The following is a 25,253-nucleotide window of genomic DNA, read 5'->3' as shown; positions in this document are numbered from 1 at the left end:
AGGCTAGGGTGGACACCTTCCACACCTGTCAGTGGAAACCTCAGGCGTGGAAGAGTAAACGTTGCCCTCATAGAAACTCTTTTTTTTTTAACTTTTATTTAATGAATATAAATTTCCAAAGTACGACTCATGTGTTACAATGGCTTCCCCCCCATACCGTCCCTCCCACCCACAACCCTCCCCTTTCCCACTCCCTCTCCCCTTCCATTCACATCAAGATTCATTTTCGATTATCTTAATATACAGAAGATCAGCTTAGTATACATTAAGTAAGGATTTCAACAGTTTGCTCCCACACAGAAACATAAAGTGAAAAATAATAGATGATTTTTTTTAAATGATGATGAAATCAGATCAGACCTATTGTCATGTTTAATCCCAGTGAGAGTCAAGTTGGGAATTGATAATTTCTTTCCTTTTTTTTTTTTTTTTTTTTTTTTTGCAGAGGATCAGTTTAGTATGCATTAAGTAAAGATTTCAACAGTTTGCACCCCCATAGAAACACAAAGTGAAATATATTGTTTGAGTACTTGTTATAGCATTAAATCTCAATGCACAGCACATTAAGGACAGAGATCCTACATGAGGAGTAAGTGCACAGTGACTCCTGTTGTTGACTTTACCAATTGACACTCCTGTCTATGGCATCAGTAATCTCCCTATGCTCCAGTCATGAGTTTCCAAGGCTATGGAAGCCCTCTGAGTTCTCCGATTCTTATCTTGTTTAGACAAGGTCATAGTCAAAGTGGAGGTTCTCTCCTCCCTTCAGAGAAAGGTACCTCCTTCTTTGATGACCTGTTCTTTCCACTGGGATCTCACTCACAGAGATCTTTTGCCAGAGTGTCTTGGCTTTCCATGCCTGAAATACTCTCATGGGCTTTTCAGCCAGATCCGAATGCCTTTAGGGCTGATTCTGAGGCCAGAGTGCTATTTAGGACATCTGCCATTCTATGAGTCTGCTGAGTATCTCACTTCCCATGTTGGATCACTCTCCCCTTTATTTATTCTATCCGTTAGTGTTAGCAGGTACTAGACTTGTTTATGTGCTCCCTTTGACTCTTAGTCCTTTCATTATGATCAATTGTGAACTGAAATTGATCACTTGGACTAGTGAGATGGCATTGGTACATGCCACCTTGATGGGATTGAATTGGAGTCCCCTGGTATGTTTCTAACTCTACCATTTGGGGAAAGTCAGCTTGAGCATGTCCCAAATTATACATCTCTTCCCTCTCTTATTCCCACTCTTATGTTTAACAGGGATCACATTTCAGTTAATTTAAACTCTTTATCATTATAGAACTTTGTAGCTGTTCTCTATTCTGCCAGACAGCAAGTTCTGCCAGATACTTTGAGTGAGTTACAGAATCTGTAACTCATTGCTCTGTTGATTGTGTTAAAGATTGTTCCAGAAGTCATATAATTAAGTGCTTTTTCTTTGGTGTTTGTGGTGGTAAATGCTATGTGTCAACTTGACTGGCCCATGAGTTGGCTAGATATTTAGCCAAACATTGTTCTGGGTGTTTTTGGATGAGTTTGTCATTCTGTATGAATTTGAGTGTTGCTTTTTTCTATTTCTGTGAAAAATGTCATTGGAATTTTGGTAGAGATTGCATTGAATCTATAGAGCCCATTGTGTGGTATAAGCACAATTTTAATTTTATTTTTTAAAGTTTTATTTATTTATTTGAAAGGCAAAGTTAGAGTGAAGGAGAGAGAGAGAGAGAAAGAGAGAGAGAGAGGGGTCTTGAAGTCTTCCATCTGCTGGTTCTCTTCCCAAATGGCCTCAATGGGTAGGGACAGGCCAGGCTGAAGCCAGGAACCAAGAGCTTCTTCCAGGTCTTTCATGTGGGTAGCAGGAGCCCTAGTACTTGGGCCATCTTTTACTGCTTTCCCAGGCACGTTAGCAGGGAGCTGGGTGGGAAGGAGAGCAGCCAGGTCTCAAACCGGTGCCCATATGGGATGCCAGCATTGCCGGTGATGGCTTTACCTGCTGTGCCACAGTGCCAGCCCCAGCATGGGCATTTTTGACAATACTAATTCTTACAGTCCACAAGCATGAGATATCTTCCCACTTAGTTGTATAGGGGATGGTGTTTTGATTTTTTGTCCAAGCAGTGGTTTCTTTCCTAATTAAGTTTTGCTTGGCTTTGAATTATGGTTCCATTTACCAAGAATGGGAAATAGTAAATAATCCCAGAGTCATTTATGTTTGGATCTGGAATGCAAGTCTGAGCATTTGGCTAGAAATTCCGTGTCACTTTATTGGAACTCTCTTGCGTGGCATTCTCAACCATTGGGAATACAGCCAACCACCTGGAGAAATTAAGTCGTCTTGGCTATGTGGAGTTACTGTCTTGGAGCTCTTGCATGAGAATTTATGCCCTCCCCCCTTTTCAGGAGAGTCTCAGTTGTTTGAGCCTGTCTGACCTTAGGGCAGAATAATTCTAGAGGCAATGGGGCAAATTTACTTTGACCCACCCACACTTACCTCATTATTTTTTCTAAACTTTTGAGTTCAGAGTAATTTCAAATTTACATAACAAAAATTGCATGATACAAAGAGTTAGCATGTATCCCACATCCAGCTTCACTTACTAACATCCATGTTAGTAGGATCTATTTGTCACAATTTGTAAGCCACACCCAACTTCCCCTATTGGAACTAGAGGACTTCATGTTAAGTGAGGTAAGTCAGGCACAGAAAGACAAATACTGCATCATCTCCCTCCTATGTGAACACTTACAAGCACTCTCGTGTTTTAAAAAGAACTAATCTCCCCGCAAAGCTCCCACCCCACTGAATAGCAAGGGGAGACAGGTTAGTGGGACTCTAAGCATCTCCTGCTCCTCCAGTTTAAATAGTCTTTGGAAAACTCAGTCTTTCCGATTCAGATTCCTGTTCTTCTCGTCCATTGCTTCTCTCCAAGATGGTGTGTGTTGTGGAAGCAAGGGACATGCAAGGCCTCTAGAACCTCAGATCCCCAGATACAAGGCCTGGTTTCCCCTCTAGTTCCTTAGGTCTCTGCAGATGATCCCCAGTTTCCTGATCACCCGGTGCCTAGCTTATCTGTGGAGTTCAAGTTTGCAGCTGGTGAACTTAGGTTCCATTCTCTTGGGTTGAACAGAACTTGTTGCCCCAGCCCAACCCAATCCACAGGCTCTGTTATTCTCCCTGTGTATGGTTGTGTGGATGACTGCATCTAGTCTAGGCTCCCAGTGTCCCTACAGCTCTCTCCTGGTATTTCCTGACGCTGATCCTAGACTTGGACAGCTTGCCCTTGGCTCCGCTTACTCCACTGTGATACGCATGTGCGTATGTAACTTCAGCAGCCACAGGGAAATTTCCAGACCTACCTCACGGGAACCATGGGAGGCTCAGAGGCTTAGAACACATGGCCCATCGGCTGCAGTGTTAGGTTTCCCAGTGTGGTCTCTCCCACACATGAGAATCCAACTGCGAGCTGGGCACAAAGTCTTCCCCCTTCTCCTCTCCTCTCTACTCCCTCTTCTTCCTCTCTTTTTTTTGCTCTTCTTCTTCTTTTCTTTTCTTTCTTTTTTTTTTTTTGAAAGAGTGACAGAGAGGCAGAGGCAGAGACACACACACACACACACACGTCTTCCATCCACTGGTTAATTCCCCTATTGGCCACAATGGCCGGAGCTGTGCTGATCTGAAGCCAGGAGCCAGGAGACTTCTTCCTGGTCTCCCACATGGGTGCAGGGGCCCAGGGACTTAGGCCACCTTCTACTGCTTTCCTAGGCCATAGCAGAGAGCTGGATGCAGCTCTGCTCCACAGAAGTGGAGCAGCTGGGATTCGAACTGGCACCCATATGGGATGGATGCCAGCACTGCAAGTGGTGGCTTTACCCTCTATGCCACAGCACTGGCCCCCCTCTTCTTTTTTCGGAAGTTTCATTTATTTGAGAGGCAGAGTTACTGAGAGAGGGACACACACACACACACACACACAAACATGTAGATAGACAGATAGACAGATAGACAGATAGACAGATAGGTAGATAGGTAGATAGATAGATAGATAGAGGGATAGATAGATAGATAGATAGATAGATAGATAGAGGGATTTTCCATCCACTGGTTCACTTCCCAGATGGCTGCAATGGCTTGGGTTGGGCCAGACCAAAGCTAGGAGTCAGGAACTCCATCTGGGTCTCCCACATGCATGGCAGGGGCCCAAGGCCTTCGGTCATCTTCTGCTGCTTTCCCAAGCACATTCGCAGGGAGCTGGATGGGAAGTGGAGCAGCCAGGATTGGAACCAGTGCTCATAAAGCATGCTGGTGGTACAGGCAGTGTCTTAGCCTGTTGTACCCTGATGCCAGCTCAGCCTCCTCTTCTAGCATTGTGTGGAAGCAAGACTGTTGTAGAAAGAGGTTAGCAGACTAGCCTATTGAAGTCTAACTTATTTAAGAAATCAGGGATGAAAGTTTTCAAGAGACAAAACTTTGGAAAGGCAGATTGGAGAAACCAAGCTTTAGAGGGTGAGCAATTACTTCTTCTCACATCAAGTTCCCAGAGGGCATTCTCATATATCATATGGTAGAATAATTATAATATATATGACAACAATAATGCCAGTGTTGACTCATCCATTAAAAGTCTTAAATACTCAGTATTTTCAGGAGTTAAATCATAGAAATGGTCTGATTTTAGTACCGAGTGAAGCAAGAAGGAGTCTATGTAGTACAATGATTAAAGGCATGGATTTTGAAGTCACATCGACCCAGATTCAGATCCCAGCTCTACCTTGATGTAACGGGCTGTTGTACCTCTCCAGAGAACTGGTTTCCTCTTGAGTAAATGATGGCCTCTCTGACACTTTCTTCAGTAGAATAACACCAGTTCACGGATTGTTGCATCACCTCACTTCAGTTGGGATGGCTGTTATCACAAACAAACAAAAAAGAGCAGATACTGTCAAGGTCGTATAAAAAAGGGTACCCCAATACACTGCTGGTGGGAGTGTAACTTGGTGCAACCATTAAGGAAAACAGTATGGATGTTCCTTAGAACACTAAAAATAGATCTGCCATAGGACCCAGATAGCCCACTCCTGGGAATATAGCCAAAGAAAGTGAAATCAGCATATGAAAGAGCTACACACACTCTGGTGTTTATAGTAGTTCAATTCACAGTAGCGAAGATATGGAGTCAGCTTAGCAGCCTAGATGTCCATTAACTGATGACTGGAGCACGATGGACTGTTACTCAACCATGGACATGGGCATGGATGGAATCCTGACATTTGCAGCAAAATGGATAGAACTGGAGTTCATTATGCTAAAAGAAATAAGCCAGATCCAGAAAGACAAATATCACATGTTTTTTCTTATTTGTGGAGGTTAATATAGAGAATAAAAATCATATGGATGTCATATCATTTGATATAAAGCTATAAATATTACTTCACTGAATTATACCATGTACCTGGCAATAGATCCTTTTGTTTCCATGCTGTGATCATTGTCACAAATCCCTTATTCCCCTGCTTTGTGATATTTATATCCATTTTCAAGAAAAATAGTATATATGTGTGTGTATATAATGTCTACGTATGAAACAAATGTGGTAAAATGTTACAGATTGTTAAATTTTAAAACTAAAAAAAATAAACATGATGAATCTCCCCAAAAAACTCGATATAGGGTAAAATACTTGATATTATACTTGGCACAGAGTAAATACCAATAAGTAGCATCCGTTCTCATTGATCCCTGACATATCACTTCAGAGGAAGGCATTGGCTCCTGATGGTAGAGGTGGTGTCGTGACATTTGAATGGTAGCCTGAGTTTGCTATCAGATTGTTCTGTGGAAGGTGATTTACAGCTAAGATTAGAAGAGAACAGACGCGCTAGGAATGGGGTGCTCAGAAGAAGGATTTATTTACTCTTGGTGGCCAATGGCTTTGCAGCTGGGACCAGGATTTCTTCTTCCATTTGTTCCAAGTCCTGGGATAAAGAGGGAATTCCTAGATCTTCCATCACATATTGGCAAGAAAATCTTGCTCCTTGGGAGCTGTAATCTCTTACTTGGATTAGCAGTGAGAGAAAACTATTTTGGAATTTTGCATCCTATGGTGAGAATTCTCTGAGTACACAGATGATTGGATTCCTAGTGCACTTCCTGTTTTTCTGCTTCCTTTCTAATGTTGAAGAAGAGATGAATGAGCTTTTTTTATTCTAGACAGAGCTGTGAAATGTGTACCCCAGGAGTAGTGGGAATGTTTTAAGGAATGATGAATTCTTGTAAAAGATGGTGAAGGGTGGATGTTGTGGTGCAGCAGGTTAAGCTCCCACTTTGGATGCCTGCATCCCATGTCAGATTAGCTAGCTTGAGTCCCTCCTATTCTGCTTCGGATCCAGCCTCCTGCTAATGTACGCCCTAGGAGACAGCAGATGATGGCTCATGAACTTGAGTCTTTACCACCCAAGTGGGATGTAGTTCTGGCTTTGGCCTGGCCCAGCTGTGGCTGTTGCAGGCATTTGGAGAATGAACCAATGTTTAGAAGATCTCTCTCTCCCTCTCTCCCTCTCTCCCTTTGCCTTTCAAATAAGGAAATAAAATCAATCTTAAAAAAAGTAATTTGTATTTTCTGTCCCTTTTTAAATAGAGGGAAGCATTCTCAGGTAGATGAGTGTATTCAGTTATATCTCCCCTCTTGTCCTTCTCCACAAGGCCTTGGCTCAGTGCAGCCTTGGACAGCTTGCCTTCTTCAGTCTTGTGTCTTCAGTGGTGTGTACATGAGGTGGAACCTGCAAAATTAGGAAATGAACTCATCTGTGAAGGGTAGAGAACCCTGTCTGGCCAGACACAGTCACCTTCCCACATAGGAAGGGAAGCGTGAGTAAATCCTAAATGCTGGCCTAGAACAAAATTAACCTTCCGATTCAATGAGGACACCGTATGTCACCATTGGTTCATGCTACATAGGATACATATCTATATTACGCTCTCAGAGAGGGGTAGGTAATTATGTATATATTTACACTTTTTCTAATTTACACCAAAGAAGTATGCCTGACTGCCTGTTTTTTTCTTAAGATTTGTTTATTTATTTGAAAGGCAGAGTTACAGAGAGGCAGAGAGAGAGGGAGAGAGAGGGAGAGGGAGAGAGAGACAGAGAGAGAGAGGTAGGTCTTCCATCTGCTGGTTCACTCCCTGAATGGCCAGAAAGCCAGGAGCTGGGAGCTTCTACCACGTAGACCACATGGGTGTGGGGTCCCAAGCACTTGGACCGTTTTCCACTGCTTTCCCAGGCCATAGCAGAGAGCTGGATCAGAAGATGAGCAGCCCAGATTCGAACTGGTGCCCATAAGGGATGCCGTCACTGCAGGCGGCAGCTTTACCAGCTACACCACAGCACTGGCCCCTGCTTGCTTGCTTGCTTTCTAAGGGGGAGGAGGATGGGTATTCTGTGGAGAGGAGGGAGCTGCGCTAAAATAATAAATACATTTAAGTGCTGGATGATGCTTGCTTAATTTAGGTTCTTGAAAAGACAGGAGGGAGCATAAAAAAAGTATTGAAGTCTTTCAATCTTTAAAAATATGAGAAATGTGGGACCAGTGATGTGGCATAGCAGGTAAAGCCACCCCCTGTAGCACTGGCATCCCATATGGATGCCAGTTTGAGTGCTGGCTGCTCCACTTCCAATCCAGCTCCCTGCTAATGGCCTGGGAAAGCAGTGGAGAATGACCCAAGTCCTTGGGCCCCTGCACCCGTGTGGGAAACCTGGAAGAGGCTCCTAACTCTTGGCTTCGGATAGGCCCAGCTCCAGCCATTGTGGCCATTTGGGGAGTGAACCAGCGGATGGAAGATCTCTCTCTCTCTGTCTCCCCTTCTTTCTCTCTCTCACTGTAACTCTTTCAAATAAATAAATTAATTAATGAAAGCAATGTGCAAAGCAGTGAGGACATGCTGAGCCTGCCAAAGCAACCTGGCCCACTTAGCCCCTGCTGCACGAGTGTGTTGTGGGCTGGTGTCGCATGGCAGAGTTCCAGAACATAACTCTGCATCTGCTGAGCTGAGATCTGTGAGAAGGTTCTGTGCTGGGAGCACGTTGGTGAGCCTCTGCCAAGCACCAGTGTCCCCACGGTCCTGTCACGGTGCCTTCCAGGGGGAGGGATCTCTGTGGGTTGTATGTCCCATGAGGCAGCGGGCAGCCCCTCCTTTGCTTCTCTGAGAAGACAAGTGCAGTCAGGGCCAAGAAGGCCGGTTTGTAGCTTTGTCCAAAGCCTCACAAGCGAAGGTGCTGGACTTTTGGGATTTGTTTTGCTTTCTGTTATCAGTACACTTTCCCTGGGATGGCACATTGGGACTTAAATAGGTCTTAATGGGAATCCATGGGATTTCTGTGGGATTCATTGGTTGTTGGTGAAGCTTCTTTTGCTAACTTCTTCTTGGGGTACAGTAGCTTTAGTTAACACTTACATTCAAAATGTAAAGTTCTAAAGTGCTGTTCTTTTGTATGCATCCCAGGTTAACAGTGCTGCCCACAAGACTGCGTTTTGGAGGGAAGCAGAAATACCTAGATTGCTTGACATTGTTTATGTACTTATTGAACCTCAACAAATGTCTTACCTCATGTGCCCTTTTCTGTTTTTTTCCCCAACAGATACTAATTTTGTTCTGGGGAATGCCCAGATAGTGGACTGGCCCATTGTGTACAGCAATGATGGATTTTGCAAGCTGTCTGGCTATCACAGGGCAGAAGTGATGCAAAAAAGCAGTACCTGCAGGTATTTAAGTTTGGGTTTCTTCTCATGAACACTCTATCATGGGGTGTTTTGGGAAAAAGAATTGCCTGTATGTCATTCAGTGTTTATTCAGATTATTGGTACCAATGTCATCTCTAGTTCATGTACTGTGCGGGAAAAATTGAGAAAGATGTAAAACATGGTCTCCAGAAATGACAAAGCTGTGGTTAGGAAGATAGAGAAAACCCAGAAAAAAAATCTGGGAAGCTATTTTATCTACAAAACACGACTTTAAAAGTTTATGACTTTTTGCCGGCGCTGCGGCTCACTAGGCTAATCCTCCGCCTAGCGGCGCCAGCACACCTGGCTCTAGTCCCGGTCGGGGCGCCGGATTCTGTCCCGTTGCCCCTCTTCCAGGCCAGCTCTCTGCTGTGGCCAGGGAGTGCAGTGGAGGATGGCCCAGGTGCTTGGGCCCTGCGCCCCATGGGAGACCAGGAAAAGCACCTGGCTCCTGGCTCCTGCCATCAGATCAGAGCGGTGCGCCGGCCACAGTGCGCGGGCCGCGGCGGCCATTGGAGGGTGAACCAACGGCAAAAGGAAGACCTTTCTCTCTGTCTCTCTCTCTCACTGTCCACTCTGTCTGTCAAAAAAAAAAAAAAAAAAAGTTTATGACTTTTTGCTGGCGTCGCGGCTCACTAGGCTAATCCTTTGCCTTGCGGCGCCAGCACACCAGGTTCTAGTCCCGGTCGGGGCGCTGGATGGTTCTAGTCCCGGTTGCTCCTCTTCTAGTCCAGCTCTCTGCTGTGGCCCGGGAGGGCAGTGGAGGATGGCCCAAGTCCTTGGGCCCTGTACCTGCGTGGGAGACCAGGAGAAGCACCTGGCTCCTGCCTTTGGATCAGTGCGGTGCGCAGGCCGCGGCAGCCATTGGAGGGTGAACCAATGGCAAAAGGAAGAAGACCTTTCTCTCTGTCTCTCTCTCTCACTGTCCACTCTGCCTGTTAAAAAAAAAGAAAAAAAAGTTTATGACTTTTTAAGATTGAGTTAAGTGTCCAAGTTAGTGGATCAAATAAAATTAACGGAAAATGAAACTGTATAGGACTACATTAATTTTTAAAAATTTTATGAATATTTTAGAAGAGTAACTACAATGCGGGAGACAAGGGCATTATTCCTAGAGCTTTTTCTCCATCGAAACTCTTTCAGAAAAAGAGAACCAATATTTTGTTGTTTCTAATTCACGCTGTTATGTCTCCCTCTCTTTGATCTCTTAGTAAATTGTGCTAACAGTGCGGCCTGTGTATTGCACTGGGTTACTAACCAAGCAGTGCCCTTGGGCCTTGGGGTTAGAAGCTCACCAGTCAAAATGATCAATTTCAGTTCACAATTGATCATACTGATAGGTCTAAGAGTCAAAGGGATCACATAAACAAGACTAGTGTCTGCTAATACTAACTGATAGAATAAAAAAGGGAGAGAACGATCCAACATGGAAAGTGGGATACACAGCAGACTCATAGAATGGCAGATGCCCTAAACAGCACTCTGGCCTCAGAATCAGCCCTTAAGGCATTCGGATCTGGCTGAAGAGCCCATGAGAGTATTTTAGGCATGGAAAGCCAAGACACTCTGGCAAACAAACAAACAAACAAACAAAAACAACCTAAATGAAAGATCTCTGCAAGTGAGATCCCAATAGAAAGAACAGGCCATCAAAGAAGGAGGTACCTTTCTCTGAAGGGAGGAATGAACCTCCACTTTGACTATGACCTTGTCTAAATAAGATTGAAGTCAGCAAACTCAAAAGGCTTCCATAGCCTTGGCAACTCATGACAAGAGCCTAGGAGGATTACTGTCGCCATAAAGAGTGTCAATTTGTTAAGTCAACAACAGAAGTCACTGTGTACTTACTCCTCATGTAGGATCTCTGTCCTTAATGTGTTCTTCAATGTGAATTAATGCTATAACTAGTACTCAAACAGTATTTTACACTTTATGTTCTGTGTGGGTGCAAACTGTTGAAATCTTTACTTAATATATACCAAGTGATCTTCTGTATATAAAGAGAATTGAAAATGAATCTTGATGTGAATGGAATGGGAGAGGGAGCGGGAGATGGGAGGGTTGTGGGCGAGAGGGAAGTTATGGGGAGGAAAAGCCATTATAATCCATAAGCTGTACTTTGGAAATTTATATTTGCTAAATAGAAGTTTAAAAAAAAAGAAAATTAACTCTGAAAGAGAAAAAGGAGAAATCCTTGAGATAGTGCTAGGTTATGTATAGAGTGCTGGAATTTGGAAGCCAAGATCAAGTGCGACTTGGGGGTTCAGTTCTAGATCAGGAATTGCACCTGGTCACCTCTGTAGGCCTTTGTAGCTCTGAGATTTTATGACAGTGTGATTCAAGTCTTTGGGAAACAGACCGTATTCAGTACACTCAGTTTGAGAAGATGGGAGGGGTGTTGGTGTGGACCCCATGCCGCTGTTCCTGCACTATCTGGCTCGAGGAGTGACCCTTGCTGTCCGAAGGGCTGCAGTGGGCTGGGGAGGTGCTCGCTGGGCCAGTGGGCAGTCTTTGTCTGAGAGCTGGTCTGTGCAGCCACCCTGAGCGATGGCTTTTCTTCTCTTGCATTTTGTTAGTGTCCTGGCCATGGTTCATTCTACCTGGTGAAGGGTGTATCCTGTTACCAGGGACACAAACGTTGGTCTTTAGACCGATTCACAGGTGGTGTCCCAGGAACCCAGACAGTCCTGGACAGTTTCCTCCCTCTGCTGAGGACCAGTGTTCAGAGGTGGAGCTTCTACTGTCTTGGATTGGCTCCCATTCTTTTTAAGCAGTGCTTATAGCTCGCTTTAGTCAACTTTTCTCCAAACTTGAACAGCAAGGAGGTATATTCATAAGAAGGTGTAGGATTTTATGATCTCAATTTTTTTTTAACCTAAGGCTATTATTTTAGGCAAGAGTAGTAGGGGACAGGAAAGAGTAACCCAGACAGTAGCTGAATCTTGTTTCTTTCCCTTAGTTATGTCTTAATATTTACTTTTCTTATTGAGTGGGCACATTTTTGTGAAATTTTTTGGCTTACTTTTATTTGGATTTAGAAGAGGAAAACTTTGTGGTCCAAAATTACTTGGCCATCTTTATCAGAATGTCTCTTACAGTTGTATTTAGAAAATGAGATCTGATCCAGTCTCCTTTGCTTAAAACCCTCCTGCTTCCCTCACTGCTTTTGGGATAAGGTTCTTATTACTTCCCATGGTTTATAACACCAGGTCTCTTCTGTGATCTGTCCTCTGCTGGCGTCTCTAAATTATCTATTCCTGATTTCCCTCCTGTGTGCAGTCCAGTCCTGGTGAGTGGACCCTCATTCAGGTCCTGGAATTAACCTGACTCCCACCCCTGTGCCTTTGCACATGCTTACCTTTTGCCTGGATGCTCTCATCCCTCTGTCTCTGCTACTCTCCCTCTGCTCTTTAGATCTCATTGATCTTCCTTCTGAGAATGACCAGCCAGAAAGGGATCTGAGATCCCCTCCGTGGGCTGCCGTGCTAACATTCATCATGCCGTCTTCTGATCCACTGTTTTCTAGCATAAATCTCTCATTAGACGTAGTTCCTTTTGGTGGGATGCAATGATAGAGACTTAGTTACAGTGGAATTAGGAAATCCTTTTAGATTCAGTGGATAGTTTCACTTTGCATGCGTGTGTGCCATGATGCCTAGCATAGAGCTGGGTGTAGGACACATGTTTAACATGTGCTTGTAGAATAATTAGTCCCTGTGGACCTAACACTTGGCCTCTTTGGTTGATTTCAGTTTTATGTATGGGGAGCTGACTGACAAAGACACCATTGAAAAGGTGCGGCAAACCTTCGAGAACTATGAGATGAATTCCTTTGAAATCCTGATGTACAAGAAGAACAGTGAGTATCCGGACCATTCTGTACCATACTTATCTGTGTTGGGAATGGTCAAATATCTGCTCCGCCTCTGTTGCTGTCTCGGTTTTGCTTCTCTCCCATCCACTAAATGGATGTACTGATGTCACTCTGTATGTTGGCCTCAATGATGCGGATTCCTCAGTTACATTGCTCCTGTTAGGACCATCGGAGGAGGTTCTTGTCACTAACCACTTAGGACTTTTGCGTGTGTTTTTGCTGCCCAGAGTTACTGCTTCTCTTGTTGGTTGACTTAATGACAAGTTGCTGGCTGCAGGCATTGTGACTTTAAGTCTTCTTAAAGTGGGGAGTGGTGTCAGCACACTGGGTTCTAGTCCCGATCGGGACGCCAGATTCTGTCCCGGTTGCCCTTCTTCGAGGCCAGCTCTCTGCTGTGGTCCGGGAAGGCAGTGGAGGATGGCCCAAGTGCTTGGGCCCTGCACCCACATGAGAGACCAGGAGAAGCACCTGGCTCTCCTGGCTTCGGATCAGCGCGGTGCACCGGCCACGGCGGCCACTGGAGGGTGAACCAACGGCAAAGGAAGACCTTTCTCTCTGTATCTCTCTCTCACTGTTCACTCTGTTAATTAGCTTTTTTTTTTTTTTTTTTTTTTTTGACAGGCAGAGTGGACAGTGAGAAAGGTCTTCCTTTTGCTGTTGGTTCACCCTCCAATGGCTGCCTTGGCCGGTGCACCGCGCTGATCTGAAGGCAGGAGCCAGGTGCTTATCCTGGTCTCCCATGGGGTGCAGGGCCCAAGCACTTGGGCCATCCTCCACTGCACTCCCTGGCCACAGCAGAGAGCTGGCCTGGAAGAGGGGCAACCGGGACAGAATCTGGTGCCCCAACCAGGACTAGAACCCGGTGTGCCGGCACCGCAAGGTGGAGGATTAGCCTAGTGAGCCAAGGCACCAGCAATCACTGTCCACTCTGCCTGTAAAAAAAAAAAAAAAAAATGGGGAGTGCAGAGGGGAGGGACAGAAGCTCTGTCCAGTTCATGTTTGTATTTCTCTTCCACAGCACCAGCGCACCGCCAGTCGGGGCCCAATTACGAGTTTCTGAATCAAATTTTGTCCTCCTGGTGCCCCCAGGAGGTAGTATTGACAGTACTGCATTGTTAATTTGTATGTGTTTTGGCACAATTACTTTCACAGAGTATGTTCATGAGGTTTTGAGGTCAATAGTCATAACAAGGTTCAAGCTGGCTTTTCTCTTAGGAGGTTTCCTGTTCATCTGGAGATTAGTTGTAGTAGAGGTTCAGAAAGCAGGCCATCAGAACTTGCAAGGCTGCAGAGGTGTTGACTGGTGCTGGGTTTGTTTTAAAGACGTTTATGTTCTTGGTCAAGAATCCTGCTCTTTTGTTGTAGGACTGATGGGTGATTATTGGTTCAACAGAATATTTCCAGAGTGGCCCAGGGAGTGTATGGAGATAAGTGTTGACTTTGGTGGTGTTCAGGCGTGAGTGATGTGCAAAGCACACATGTTGATTTCATCTGGAAGGAACTGGGATTTGTGGTTTTGTTTTTTTTTTTTTTTTTTTTTTTTTTTTTCAGACGAGAGTGTTGGAGCAGGCAGCTGAGAGAACGGCTGGCCTGGCTGGTCTTAGGGATGAGCGCTGGCCATCAGCAAGTGTAAGGGGTTGTGCCTGCAGCTTTCACACTGGAGCTGCTGCCTTGCTCCTGCTCAGTCCCTCAGCTGGGAGGTGGAGATCCTGGCCCACTGTTATCTGTCGTAGGAATGAGATGAAGACTGAAGCGCTCCAGTTCTACTCTGGGGACGTAATTCCAAGCAACAGCTCTTACCGGGAGCACAGTAGCATTGACCTTCTCCTGGGACAGACATGGCCTGAGCTAGCGGAGTCAGTTAGACTCTCACACTGGCAGCTGTGTGCCCCCAGCAGTCTGGCCTTCCTTGTAGACTAGGTGTATCACATAAACATTGCCTTGTGTTTATATTTGGCTTCAGAGTTTTTAAGCTTCATTAGGCTGTGTATGTAACTTGCCCACATTCAACTGTGTATGTTTGACATGAGAGAGAGAGAGAGACAGACAGACAGACAGACATAACTTGAATTGGGTTAGCGATTTCACGTGCTGTTCCCTTCAGAGAGCGCCTACCCCAATGTGAGTGTGAGACGGGGGAGTAGAAAGTGCTGCCCCAGCTGTTCCTAGGCCCCAGAATCCTGCGAGGAGTCAGCCTGGCCACAGCTGAGGGCGGCCCGCTCCGGGCAAGAGGCAGCCGAAATGGACACATGCCCAAGAGGCATGAATCTGGGGCGGGACCTTGTTCTTGGTTCCCAAGGACAGGCTCGCCCCGCCCAGACAGAGCACAGGAAGTGGAGCCCAGCACTTCCGGTCAGGAACTCATTCTCTGGCCTGAGGTAAAACAGGCCTGTGTCTTGCTTAGAACCGGACGTAGAAGAAGTGCTCTGGGAATGCTTGTCAAGTGGAGGAACTCACGAATGAGAGAAAAAGCGATGTGATTCGAATCAAAGGCTTCAGAACTTGGGAGCAGCCGAGTGCGGCTCCGCATGGCCTCGCGCCCCTGGAGAGGCGCCCTCCTGACCCGCCCGGGCTGAGCAGAGGGCGAGCCCGTGCCTCTCCTCACCTCTGCACAGGCAGAGTTTGCGTCCGTGTTCAGGCCGCAGTGTTCTGTGAAAAGCAACTTTTAGCCTCGTAGAGCACTGGAGTCCCTGAGGGAAAGTCTCCCTTGTGTGGGGATTTTAAAAGGTGAAAGGTCATCATCTAAAAGAATGTTTATTTCATTCTCTGATTTGTACATGAATGCGTTTTTGTCATGGAGAATATATGAAGGAAATAGGAAAAACAAAAACAAAGAAATGACTCTCTGGCCAGTAGGCCACCCTGTGGGAGGTCTGCCTCAGTTTCCCAGTCAGAGAAGACAAGGAAAGGCATTTGACAGCAGTTCTGCTGAGCCAGCAAGGAGGAGCTGCTGGCCAGGTCTCACCGATTACCTACTACTGTAGGCTCAGCCCTGAGCCGGACCAGCCGGCTACAGAGATTCCCATGTAGGAAGGGGACTCTGCCTTTGAGGAGATCACACTGTCGTGGAGACAGATTTGGTAGGTAAAGCACTCATATCTTGCTCATTTCCCTAATGGATTTTTAAAAATTTATTCAGTGGGTAGGAGCTGCTCATATAAGGGGTCTTCAAGAATTTCATGCAAAATGCATATTATAAAAAACTATGCATGCATTTCAAAATGCTTTTGCACCAAAATAAACTTATCTTTTGATTCATTTTTCTGTAAAGATTCTGAAGTCCCCTCATATATAATGGATATTGATCCTAAAACACATATCTATTGAGAAATAGTTCCCCTATTTAAAATTATTTTTGTTTTAACTTTTTTTAATTGGAGATTTTTCCATATTGAAGTGAACAGGTTTTTTTGTCATTATTTTTCTTGACGGTTCCAAGTTTTACATAATACTTAAGAACCTCTTCTCCTTACCTAGATAATAAAAACACTCTTCCATTATTCCTTCTTGTGATTTAATAGTTGTATTAAAATATGTTGTTCATTAAATCATTTGGAAGTTACTTTTATATATTACTGGAAGTAGCAACCTAACCTAATTTATTTTCCATATTGCCAATTCACTTGTTTCAGACTATTTATTAGGTAATCCAGCCCCTCCTTTCTGATTTGAAATACCCTTTTAGTTATATACCAGATTTGCATACGTTGGGATTCCTTGGCCAGGAATCCTATTATAAGTTACAAAGATTTATGGGAGATTTGTTGAGGCAGTTGCTTGCTTGGGTTCCTATATTTACAATGCAAATAATATATCATAGTAGCTCTTCTGCTCATAGGGTTGTTAGAAGAAGTAAACCACTGTATGTCAGGGTCTGGACCCGTAGTAAGCATTCAATAGATGATATTTCCATGGTGGTTTGTTTTGGGCCAGTGCCAGTGACTCTTAATTACTGTAGTAGGTAGCCCCTGCTATTTTTTTTTTCCAAAAAGTTTGAATATTTCTTGGCCTTGCTTACCCCTTTGTTTTTCTATTTGAATTGAATTTTAGTTCAAAGCTCTGAGAAACATATGCAAAGGAACAATTGAGATTCTGATTGAAATTGCAGTGGATTTATTTATTAAACAGGGAGGTCTGACATCTTATAAAACTGAATCTTCTTTCTCATCGACAAACCGTGTAAGGCTCTCCATTCTGTAGTTTACTTCCTATGCTCTCCAGTATACTTTGAGTAACACTGAGGCTTAGGATTGATTCTCCAGATTCTTCCTGATTTGGCCCTCGTCCCTTAGAACAGGTGGCGATGGCTTTAGAGTTGTACCCGACACCTTGTGACAGATGCTCATGTCATGCGAGCAGCTTTGTCAAGTGAGGCTGAACATTTCAGTCTTAGAGTGGAAGAATTTCAAAGGAAGGAAGAAAGACAAGTCAAAGTTTTGTATTAAACCCTACATATCAGATATGTGTGTATATTTACTTGGTCTGAAGCAGGTCTATATTTTTCATTTTACAAATTAGGACACAGATGTAGAGAGAAGTTCAACTGATGCAGCCAAAGTTCACAATAAATGAAGAGATAGGGCTGGAATCCAAGGCTCCTGATGCCAATCTAATGGCCAGTAGCCACTACTCCCTGATTGTGTCTCATTCTTCCTGCACTTATCATTTGTCTCAATCACGTTGGCCCCAGACCAATCAGTCTGTGTCTTGGCCTAGCCTCCCAAGGCTACTCTTTGAACCTATCAGACTGGCTCAGCGCTATGTAACTTTTCCCAAGGGCCAATCACAGCGGCTTGGTTAATTCTGTTGCTGGTGAACATGGCCTGGACACCCAGAGGCCACGTTCAGAGAGTGCCTGGGAGGACGCCCAGGAAAGGAGGAAGATTGATGAGACCACAAATTCTCTCATATACCTGAGGCTTTCTCTTTTGTTATCTGGCTGCCAAGGTTGAGGAATTCCAATGCCAGGTTAGGTTGTCAGGTTCATCACTGTGTGACTGAGTGACATAAGGGATGAGCATCAGAGTGGCCAGGAAGAGGCGTCTGGTTTGGAACTGCCCTCGCACTGGGCACTTGCAGCCAGGAATGAGCTCCTGTCCCAGCAGCAGCAGCCTCTGCCACCAGTGGGCTTGTCAGGTGCATTGTTCCTGGTGTGTTGTAGGTGGACCTCTCTTTACTAGGGGGTTTATCATTGACCCTTTGGCTTTTTCTCCGAAACAGGACATTGAATGCTTACCCTTTTCAGTTTTTCCACAGTAGACCCTTGGGTGAGAAGGTACAATTTTAACCTCCTCTTCCCGATTGTGTGTGTGTGTGTGTGTTTGCAAATGTTTGTGCAGTTACTGCCTCTTTAGTATTTCCAGCAGCTGGTATACTGTAGCTGAACCGGAGCTTGGGAGAGACCCCTGGAGGCCACATGCCCTACCCTTTGCCTGAGTAGGAAAGACAATGTCTGAATGGAGCCAGAGGTTCTTGAATTTCCTTGAAGCTCCCAGAGGGGTAGATGGGAAAGTGATGGGTGGAGCTCTAGGTTATAGATAGTGTACAGTCACTTAAAACAACTACTTCAGATATTGATATTTTAAGTAATATCTCATTAGATGAAACTGCTTTGCTCTGCAAGGGATAAGGTTGAAATCACTGGTTTACACCACCTAGGATGGACTCATGTTCTCTTCTGAAGAATTCAGGAAATGAAAATGCAAGTCCATTCTACTCTCCTAGATTGTTTGGGTAGTGGTCATTTGGGATGGAGAAATTTCTGAGTAACTGTGAAGATGCAGGAAGTAGAGTTTATTTCTTTGAAACTCAGCAGGTGTTCCTAGAGGCACCCACCTTACCAAGGTGGCCCAGCTCTACAATAGCACCCCCTAGAGTTGAGCAGTGCAATGACCTCATGTGATCCTGTGTGTTAAGACTAAATTCCATTGGAATACAGATACTGGGTGGGAAGGCAGAGAAAGTAGATCAGGTCTCTTGTCATTGGGGTAGGTTATGATCTATTTATAGAAACAGTTTTCAGTTGTTAAGGTTTGGAGGAGGGGCAATACTTTCCTTCCCTGTCTGTGATCACAACCAGTTTGAGGGACATTTAGGACTCAGGCCAATAGAGGTTACGATGTCACTTGTATGAGTCAAAAAGCTGGTCCTGGAGAATGTAGTCTATATCTATTGGCAAGTAAGTTTCTAACAGTGGATCACAGAACTGGGAAGATTTAACCCCTGCCACAGGTAGCATTGGAGGGCTCTCCCTCTATCAGCCTTGCCCCTCCCCCTGCCTTTGTCTTTCTTCTTCCTTAACATTTACAGAATGATGGAACAGAGCAGAGGAGGGGCCACATGTCTAATTCTTATCTCCCAAATTAGCAACCAAGGGAAAAGACCCAGAGTGTGACACCGAAAGATGTCCTTCCACAGGGGAACACGAGATTGGGGCAAAGGTGGGTCTGTCTCTGAGTCCCCATGATCAACTTGAGATGAACTCTAGGCAACACACACTGACTTTAGGAAGATTTGGTAGAATATGCCCACTTCAGTACTGACAGGGAATGGTGAGAGTAGCATGTGTCCAAGCAGGGCACATTTCTGGAGGGAGGCGATGGGCTTGGAGGAGAGAAGCACACAGGGGACCTGAGAGGCCAGATGAGTTTGAACTGTGGGAAAAGGGAGAAGGCCTCTCAATAAGACAGATGTCGTGGGCTCAGAGACATAGGTCAGCACTGTCAACCTCAGTGGGCGAAAGTGGGATCTGAAGAGGAGATGGCATGGTCCCAATGGGAACATGCCCCCAGGCCGCAGGCCAGCTGGTGCAGTGCAGGGTGGCCTGGCAGGCTGCAGCTATGAGAGCATGATTCTGGGGTGTACAGCAAGATAAGGCTCCTGTATGATGGGCTCCTCTCAGCTGATTCATTACCAGCTTGATGAATTGGGAGTGGTTTCTGGTTTACCATCTAAGAAAAATGGCATGAAGTTTGCTTTACAACAAAAAGGAAAGGGGTTTTGGGTTCGTTTGCGTTTTGTCTTAGGAGCTAGGCTACAACAGAGAGCTGGTGGGATGTGGGATGAATTGCTATGATGCTTTTTCTTTTGAGTTTTCCGTGGCTTAGTTGAAAGTAGCACAGATTCTGAGGTAGGAACTGAAAAGAATAGTCGCACAGACTTTCCAGAAAAGATAGTTAATCCAAAGGTCATTTTCTTCTTGATTTTGAAATGCTACAGTGATTTTTGTGTGATTGATTTTTTCTTTCAAAATATTTCTTTCTTAAAATGTATTATAATCTGTCACTCCGAGAGTTCCCAGAAACTGGTAGTTAAAAATTATGCAAAGACAAATGGAAAGAAGATTAAAATTAATTATGGATGAATACATGGATAGCCACGATTTAAGGAGAATAAATTTCCATTTGATCTACTTGTTGTCTGTTTTTACATTTAGGATTATTCATACTTACCTGTCAGTGTTGTAGCCAAATCTGTAAGCTGGTTATTGTCAAGTTAGACTGGCTCATTGTCCTGTTAATCAGAGATCTCAGTCTACCTGTGTTGTGCGGTATGAAGTTTGACAAGATTACAAGCAGAGGCCCAAGTAACCTCTTTGGGGTCTATTTTCATCTCCAAGGTTCTATGAGTTGCCCACATTGTATTGCATAACAGGGGTTGTTAAATACTGAGCACAGGACCCAGTACATAGGAAACTAATACTTAGCAACATGGGGAAATGATTAGTGTATTTTGATTTGAAAATGGTTTATAGAGTAGTATTATTCTAGTTATGTAAAATTCAACAAATAGTTATTAGTGCTTCTTATATTCTACATGCTCTTCTAGGAACTGGGATGCAAGAACTAGGTAGCAAAGAGCACAGCTCTGGGTGGTGTCTCGTTTCATTTTGTAACACAGAACAGATTGGTGCTTCTTCTGTGGTGTCCCCTGTGGATGGAAAATGTTTCTTTATTTTCCCTAATTATTTCCTCGGAAGCCAGAGCTGTACAGATACTTGGCCATGGATGCCAGAGTGGGGCCCTCTTTGAGAAGACAGTCAGAGGAGCCCTGCCCACCTCCTCCCGTGCATGAAGGCAGTGCTTAGGAAGAGGTGGCTTACGTCCAGCCTCAGCTCAGACACAAGGATTGCAGCGTATTCCTTGTGCTTCCTAAGGTACCAGCGTGGTCACATCCCAGCTCCTTTCCCAAGGAGCCCTTGCCACGGGTATCATGGTTGTCATCTTTTCCTTCATGGGTATCTTGTCATTTGCCATTGTGTTTGGCTCTTTTATATTTTCATTGTAGGGAAAAGGACTTAGAAAGATTGCTTCTGGCCCATGCTTGATTGAGCATCTGATCCAAGTTGATAGAATCACAAACTGGATTCAGACACTCAGGGCCCTGTAGCAATGGATGGAGTTTGAAATTTGAGTTTGCATCATCTGCTGGCCTGGGTTGGCTGTGCCCACTTTGGCCCTGTATTCTTTACTGTCCACTCTGTGGGCTAAGGTAAGTCTTTAGATCTCCCTGCCTAAGTTTCTTCTTAAATCAAATGGGATTTTCAACCTATTTCCTAATTTTTTTCAAGGGCTAAGAGATCTGCACTTACAAAATTATTTGAACAGAAGAAAATTCCTTCTGAGTAGTCACTGTGAAAGTTTTTATTCCAGCAAGAAAAGAAATTAATGTTAGAATACCTTGGCGCCTGAAGGAATGAGACTATTTAAAAAATGAATTAATATTTGTACCTATTCATTCACAAGTCTTTGCATCTGTAGCCCCTCAAATGAGAATGCAAATTACTGACCGACCTTTTGATATTCTTTTCAGGGACACCTGTGTGGTTCTTTGTGAAAATTGCTCCAATTCGAAACGAACAGGATAAAGTGGTTTTATTTCTTTGCACTTTCAGTGACATAACAGCTTTCAAACAGCCGATTGAGGATGATTCATGCAAAGGTTTGTAATTCTGATTTGCACACACACACTTCTGTCTTTTTTGCCTTTCATGTGACTCTTGCTACAGAGAATTTGAGGTTGCCAAGGCAATCTCTGTGCAGAGATCCACATTAAAACTTTGATTTGTATTGGGTAAAGTACTGTGTCATTCTGCAATGTCTTGGGGGAGGAGAAGGGGCGAACAATAATTAAAAAAAAAAACCCTTTGTTTAGGAAAGCACTTGAATCAATTTTATCCCTTTTTAAATGAACACTTTCCAAAACAATTAGCCAGAGAAGGTAGTCGGCCAACTCTGGTATCATGAGGATCTTTCCAGGTTTTGCAATGATAAATCTCAGCCCTGCAGAGGGGGTGATCCACGGCCACATTCATCTGATTTACAGACTCAGACTTGACTGACTTCTGGAGTTTGTTAAAACAGACGTTGGTACCTCTCTGCCTCTCTGGTTGAGTTAAGTCTGGAGATGGTTAATTCATCTGGGACACGGCGTTAGTGAGGCCAAGGCCTTAGGTAACATTTCCATGAGGCTCACTGATCAGCTTTGTGACCACAGACTTGATCACTTACCTTGACCCATCACACGCATGAGTTGTTTGAATAACATTGGGGACCTTGGAAAGGACATGCCTTAGGAATCTAAAACAACTGCAGTCCATCAGGCTGTGCAGGGGGTGGCCTCCTGTCCCCAGAGGTTTGGGATTAGGGGATGGCTTAGCACTTCCTGTAGCTTGCACCCAGGAGAACCAGGAGGCCAGGAGCTGTTTCCTGTTGCAGTAGCACCTGGTTCCGTGGTTGGCTTTCCAGCTCTCCCTGAGAACTCTGCTCCTTGTGGTTTCCTGAGAGGCAGCAGAGAGGTGAAGTGGAGTCCAGGGGACAGTCAAACCGAGGCCTGTGATTCTTCATGTGATAGCATTTTGCCTGTTAAGTGGGTATTACAGGAGGAAAGCATTGTGTGGAGGCCCTCCCAGGCTGTCTCTCCTCGGAGGGATTTCAAACCCTGGCTCATTTAGACGTTCCCGTTTATGGCGATCAGAGCACAGTGCTCCTGTGTATCAATGCACTGTGCTTCTTCCAAGTGTCCGATAGCTCTCTAAACCCATTTCAGCCTGCTTTCTGGTTTCAGGAGTGCAGCAGATGCAGCGCCTTGCAGCAGTGTCTTAGTCTCCTGAAGTGTCCCTTTTCCTGCAGATTTATGGTTGCCCAGTTTCTGGTTTCTGAGTTGAAGATTTCCCAGTGCAGTGGTAGCTCTTGATGACAGACACATCCATGATGAAGTGCCAGCTTGTCACCATCTAGAAGAGGTGTTTGCTTTTTAACCTAATAAACTCATCAGTAGTAATTTAAAGGCAATCAAATGGTTTGAGACTTATTTTTTCAAGTTTTCCCTGAAAAATATAAAATATGTGATTTGGTTGAGCCATAGTGTTTGCTTTTTATCATCGTTGGGACACTTTTGGGTGAGATGTAGGAATTATTCCGTAGGAAAGGCATACCTTGCAGGGAATGCTCTGTGTTTGGATCTCATGAAACCTGAAATAGATGAGTCAGCATGAGGTTGTGAGACTCACTTAGGTTTGTTTTCCAGGGATAATAGATTGCTCTTCATTTTACCTGCCTACTGATGCCTTTCATGGCTGAGAAGACTTTCGGTGCAACACACAGACACACAGACATGCACACTCATCCTAGTCTCTGTTAGCCAAGGTCTTAATGTGAATTAACATGAGCAACATGTGGCTTATAAAAATTCAAAGCGTGTGCGCGCACACACACACGCACACAGTTCAACCTTCGATATAGAAACCTTGCTAGTGGATCACGCTCACTGTCTCCTCAAAGATGTGGAACTATTGTCCATCTAAGTGCCATGACAGACAGGTCAGACCTTCTCATTTGTCACGTCGCTGTGCTCCTGGCCCACTCTGATTTGGTGGTCTGCTTAGGACAAAGTCAGATTTTATGTGTGTTTATGAGGGAAGAGTGATGATTTGCCAGGCCTTGTTAGTTTTTTTTTTTTTTAAAGAATCATTTTGAAAATGTATTTGAAAGACAGAGTTACAGAGAGATAGAGAGAGAGGGAGAGGGAGAGGGAGAGAGAGAGAGAGAGAGAGGTCTTCCATTCTGCTGGTTCATTCCCCAAATGACTGCAACGGCCAGAGCTGAGCTGATCTGAAGCCAGGAACCAGGAGCTTCTTCTTGGTCTTCCACGCAGGTGCAGGGGCCCAAGGACTTGGGCCATCTTCTACTGCTTTCCTAGGCCATAGCAGAGAGCTGGATCAGAAGAAGAGCAGCTGGGACTAGAACCACTGCCCGTATGGGATGCCAGTGCTGCAGGCTGGGGCTTTAACCCACTGCGCCACAGTGCCAGCCCCAGGCCTTGTTAGTTTTAAGCCCATGAACTTCCATTCTGGCTGCCAGGTTCGAATCTAGATGGAAAGTACATTGCTCTGTGACTGGAGGGACCCTCTCAGTTCTCATCATCTCTTTATGAGCGATCCAGGACCCTGACTTGCTCATCTTCATTTCGTTTTCTGCCTTTTGATAGATTTCCTTATTGTCTGGCAAACAGAGCCCAGTTAGTATGAAGCAGGGAATGCAAGCCATGCTGGGTTTGCTGTCTGCAAACAGCTGTGTGTGTGTGTGTGTGTGTGTGGTGTTTTAAAAGCTGAGTGAGTGGGAATTCTTGGCTAAATCAGAATCCCTAAAATGAGAATCTGTGATACTTTAGGGGATTTCATTTGTTCCTTATTTCTTGCTCTCTTGGTTATTATGGATAATTGGGAGAGAAGTAGGCTGCAAGATCTTTTTCTCTGTCCCATTCACCTTTCTAAGCCAGAAGCCTTGAGTGAGTGGAAAGGATTTGGGGGGCCAGCACTGTGGCTTAGTGAGTTAAGGCTTTGCCTACAGTGCCGGCATCCCGTATGGGTGCCAGTTCTATTCCCGGCTGCTCCTATTCCGTGCTGCTCCTCTTCTGATCTAGGCTGATCCAGCTCTCCGCTGTGGCCTGGGGAAGCAGCAGAAGATGGCCCAAGTCCCTGGGCTCCTGCACTGGCATGGGAGACCTGGAAGAAGCTCCTGGCTCCTGGCTTTGGATTGGCCCAGTTCCAGCCATTGTGGCCATTTGGGGAGAGAACCAGTGGATGAAGACCTCTCTCTCTGTCTCTCCCTCTCTGTTTGTGGCTCTACCTCTCAAATACACAAATCCAGTCTTAAAAAAGAGTTTGAATGTGAGGCTCAGAGTCTTCCCTGTACCTTGCTCACCAGGGGATGAGTCACTCCTCTTTTTTTTTTCTTACTCCTCCAGGTAACCTCATATTAAGGGAGCAAATTCATTTCCGATGATCCATGTGTTTCCATCTAAATTCAGAGTTAAACTTGAGCCAAATGCAGCAGCAAAAGGGATGTAACACTCCAGAGGAGATTGTTGAGGACCAGAGATTTAGAATATTCCAGTCTGAGGGTGCTGGTGAGCTGTTGTAAGCACCCATCCCTCTCTATGTGGCTTCCTGTGGGGTGTTTAGGAGGTGCTCTTGGGAGACACAGAGCAATGGATATAAACAGCCCCCCAGTAGTCACGTGTTCTCTCCCTGCCCTTGGGGTGAGGGAAGGCGGATGAGTCAGTGCTGGCTGCTTGGAGCCGCCATCTATCTGCACAGATA

The 25,253-nt window shown here is 44.9% G+C and overlaps 1 protein-coding gene across 5 annotated transcripts in view; it reads left to right on the top strand.

The window, feature by feature from the left end:
• The window catches only part of KCNH1 (potassium voltage-gated channel subfamily H member 1), a 377,304-nt gene that overhangs the window by 17,818 nt on the left and 334,233 nt on the right, over nucleotides 1-25,253 (top strand). For all 5 annotated transcript variants that reach the window (XM_002717533.6, XM_002717532.6, XM_089312133.1 and 2 more), the window contains exons 2-4: nucleotides 8,637-8,760; nucleotides 12,531-12,637; nucleotides 21,464-21,592. In XM_002717533.6, coding sequence (XP_002717579.1) covers nucleotides 8,637-8,760; nucleotides 12,531-12,637; nucleotides 21,464-21,592 — 360 coding nt within the window. The remainder of the gene's footprint in view (nucleotides 1-8,636; nucleotides 8,761-12,530; nucleotides 12,638-21,463; nucleotides 21,593-25,253) is intronic.

The sequence above is a fragment of the Oryctolagus cuniculus genome, chromosome 13, assembly GCF_051225735.1.
Source record: "Oryctolagus cuniculus isolate XC-2025 breed Fujian yellow rabbit chromosome 13, ASM5122573v1, whole genome shotgun sequence".
NCBI lineage: Eukaryota > Metazoa > Chordata > Mammalia > Lagomorpha > Leporidae > Oryctolagus > Oryctolagus cuniculus.
This window is presented reverse-complemented; position numbering and strand designations above follow the sequence as displayed.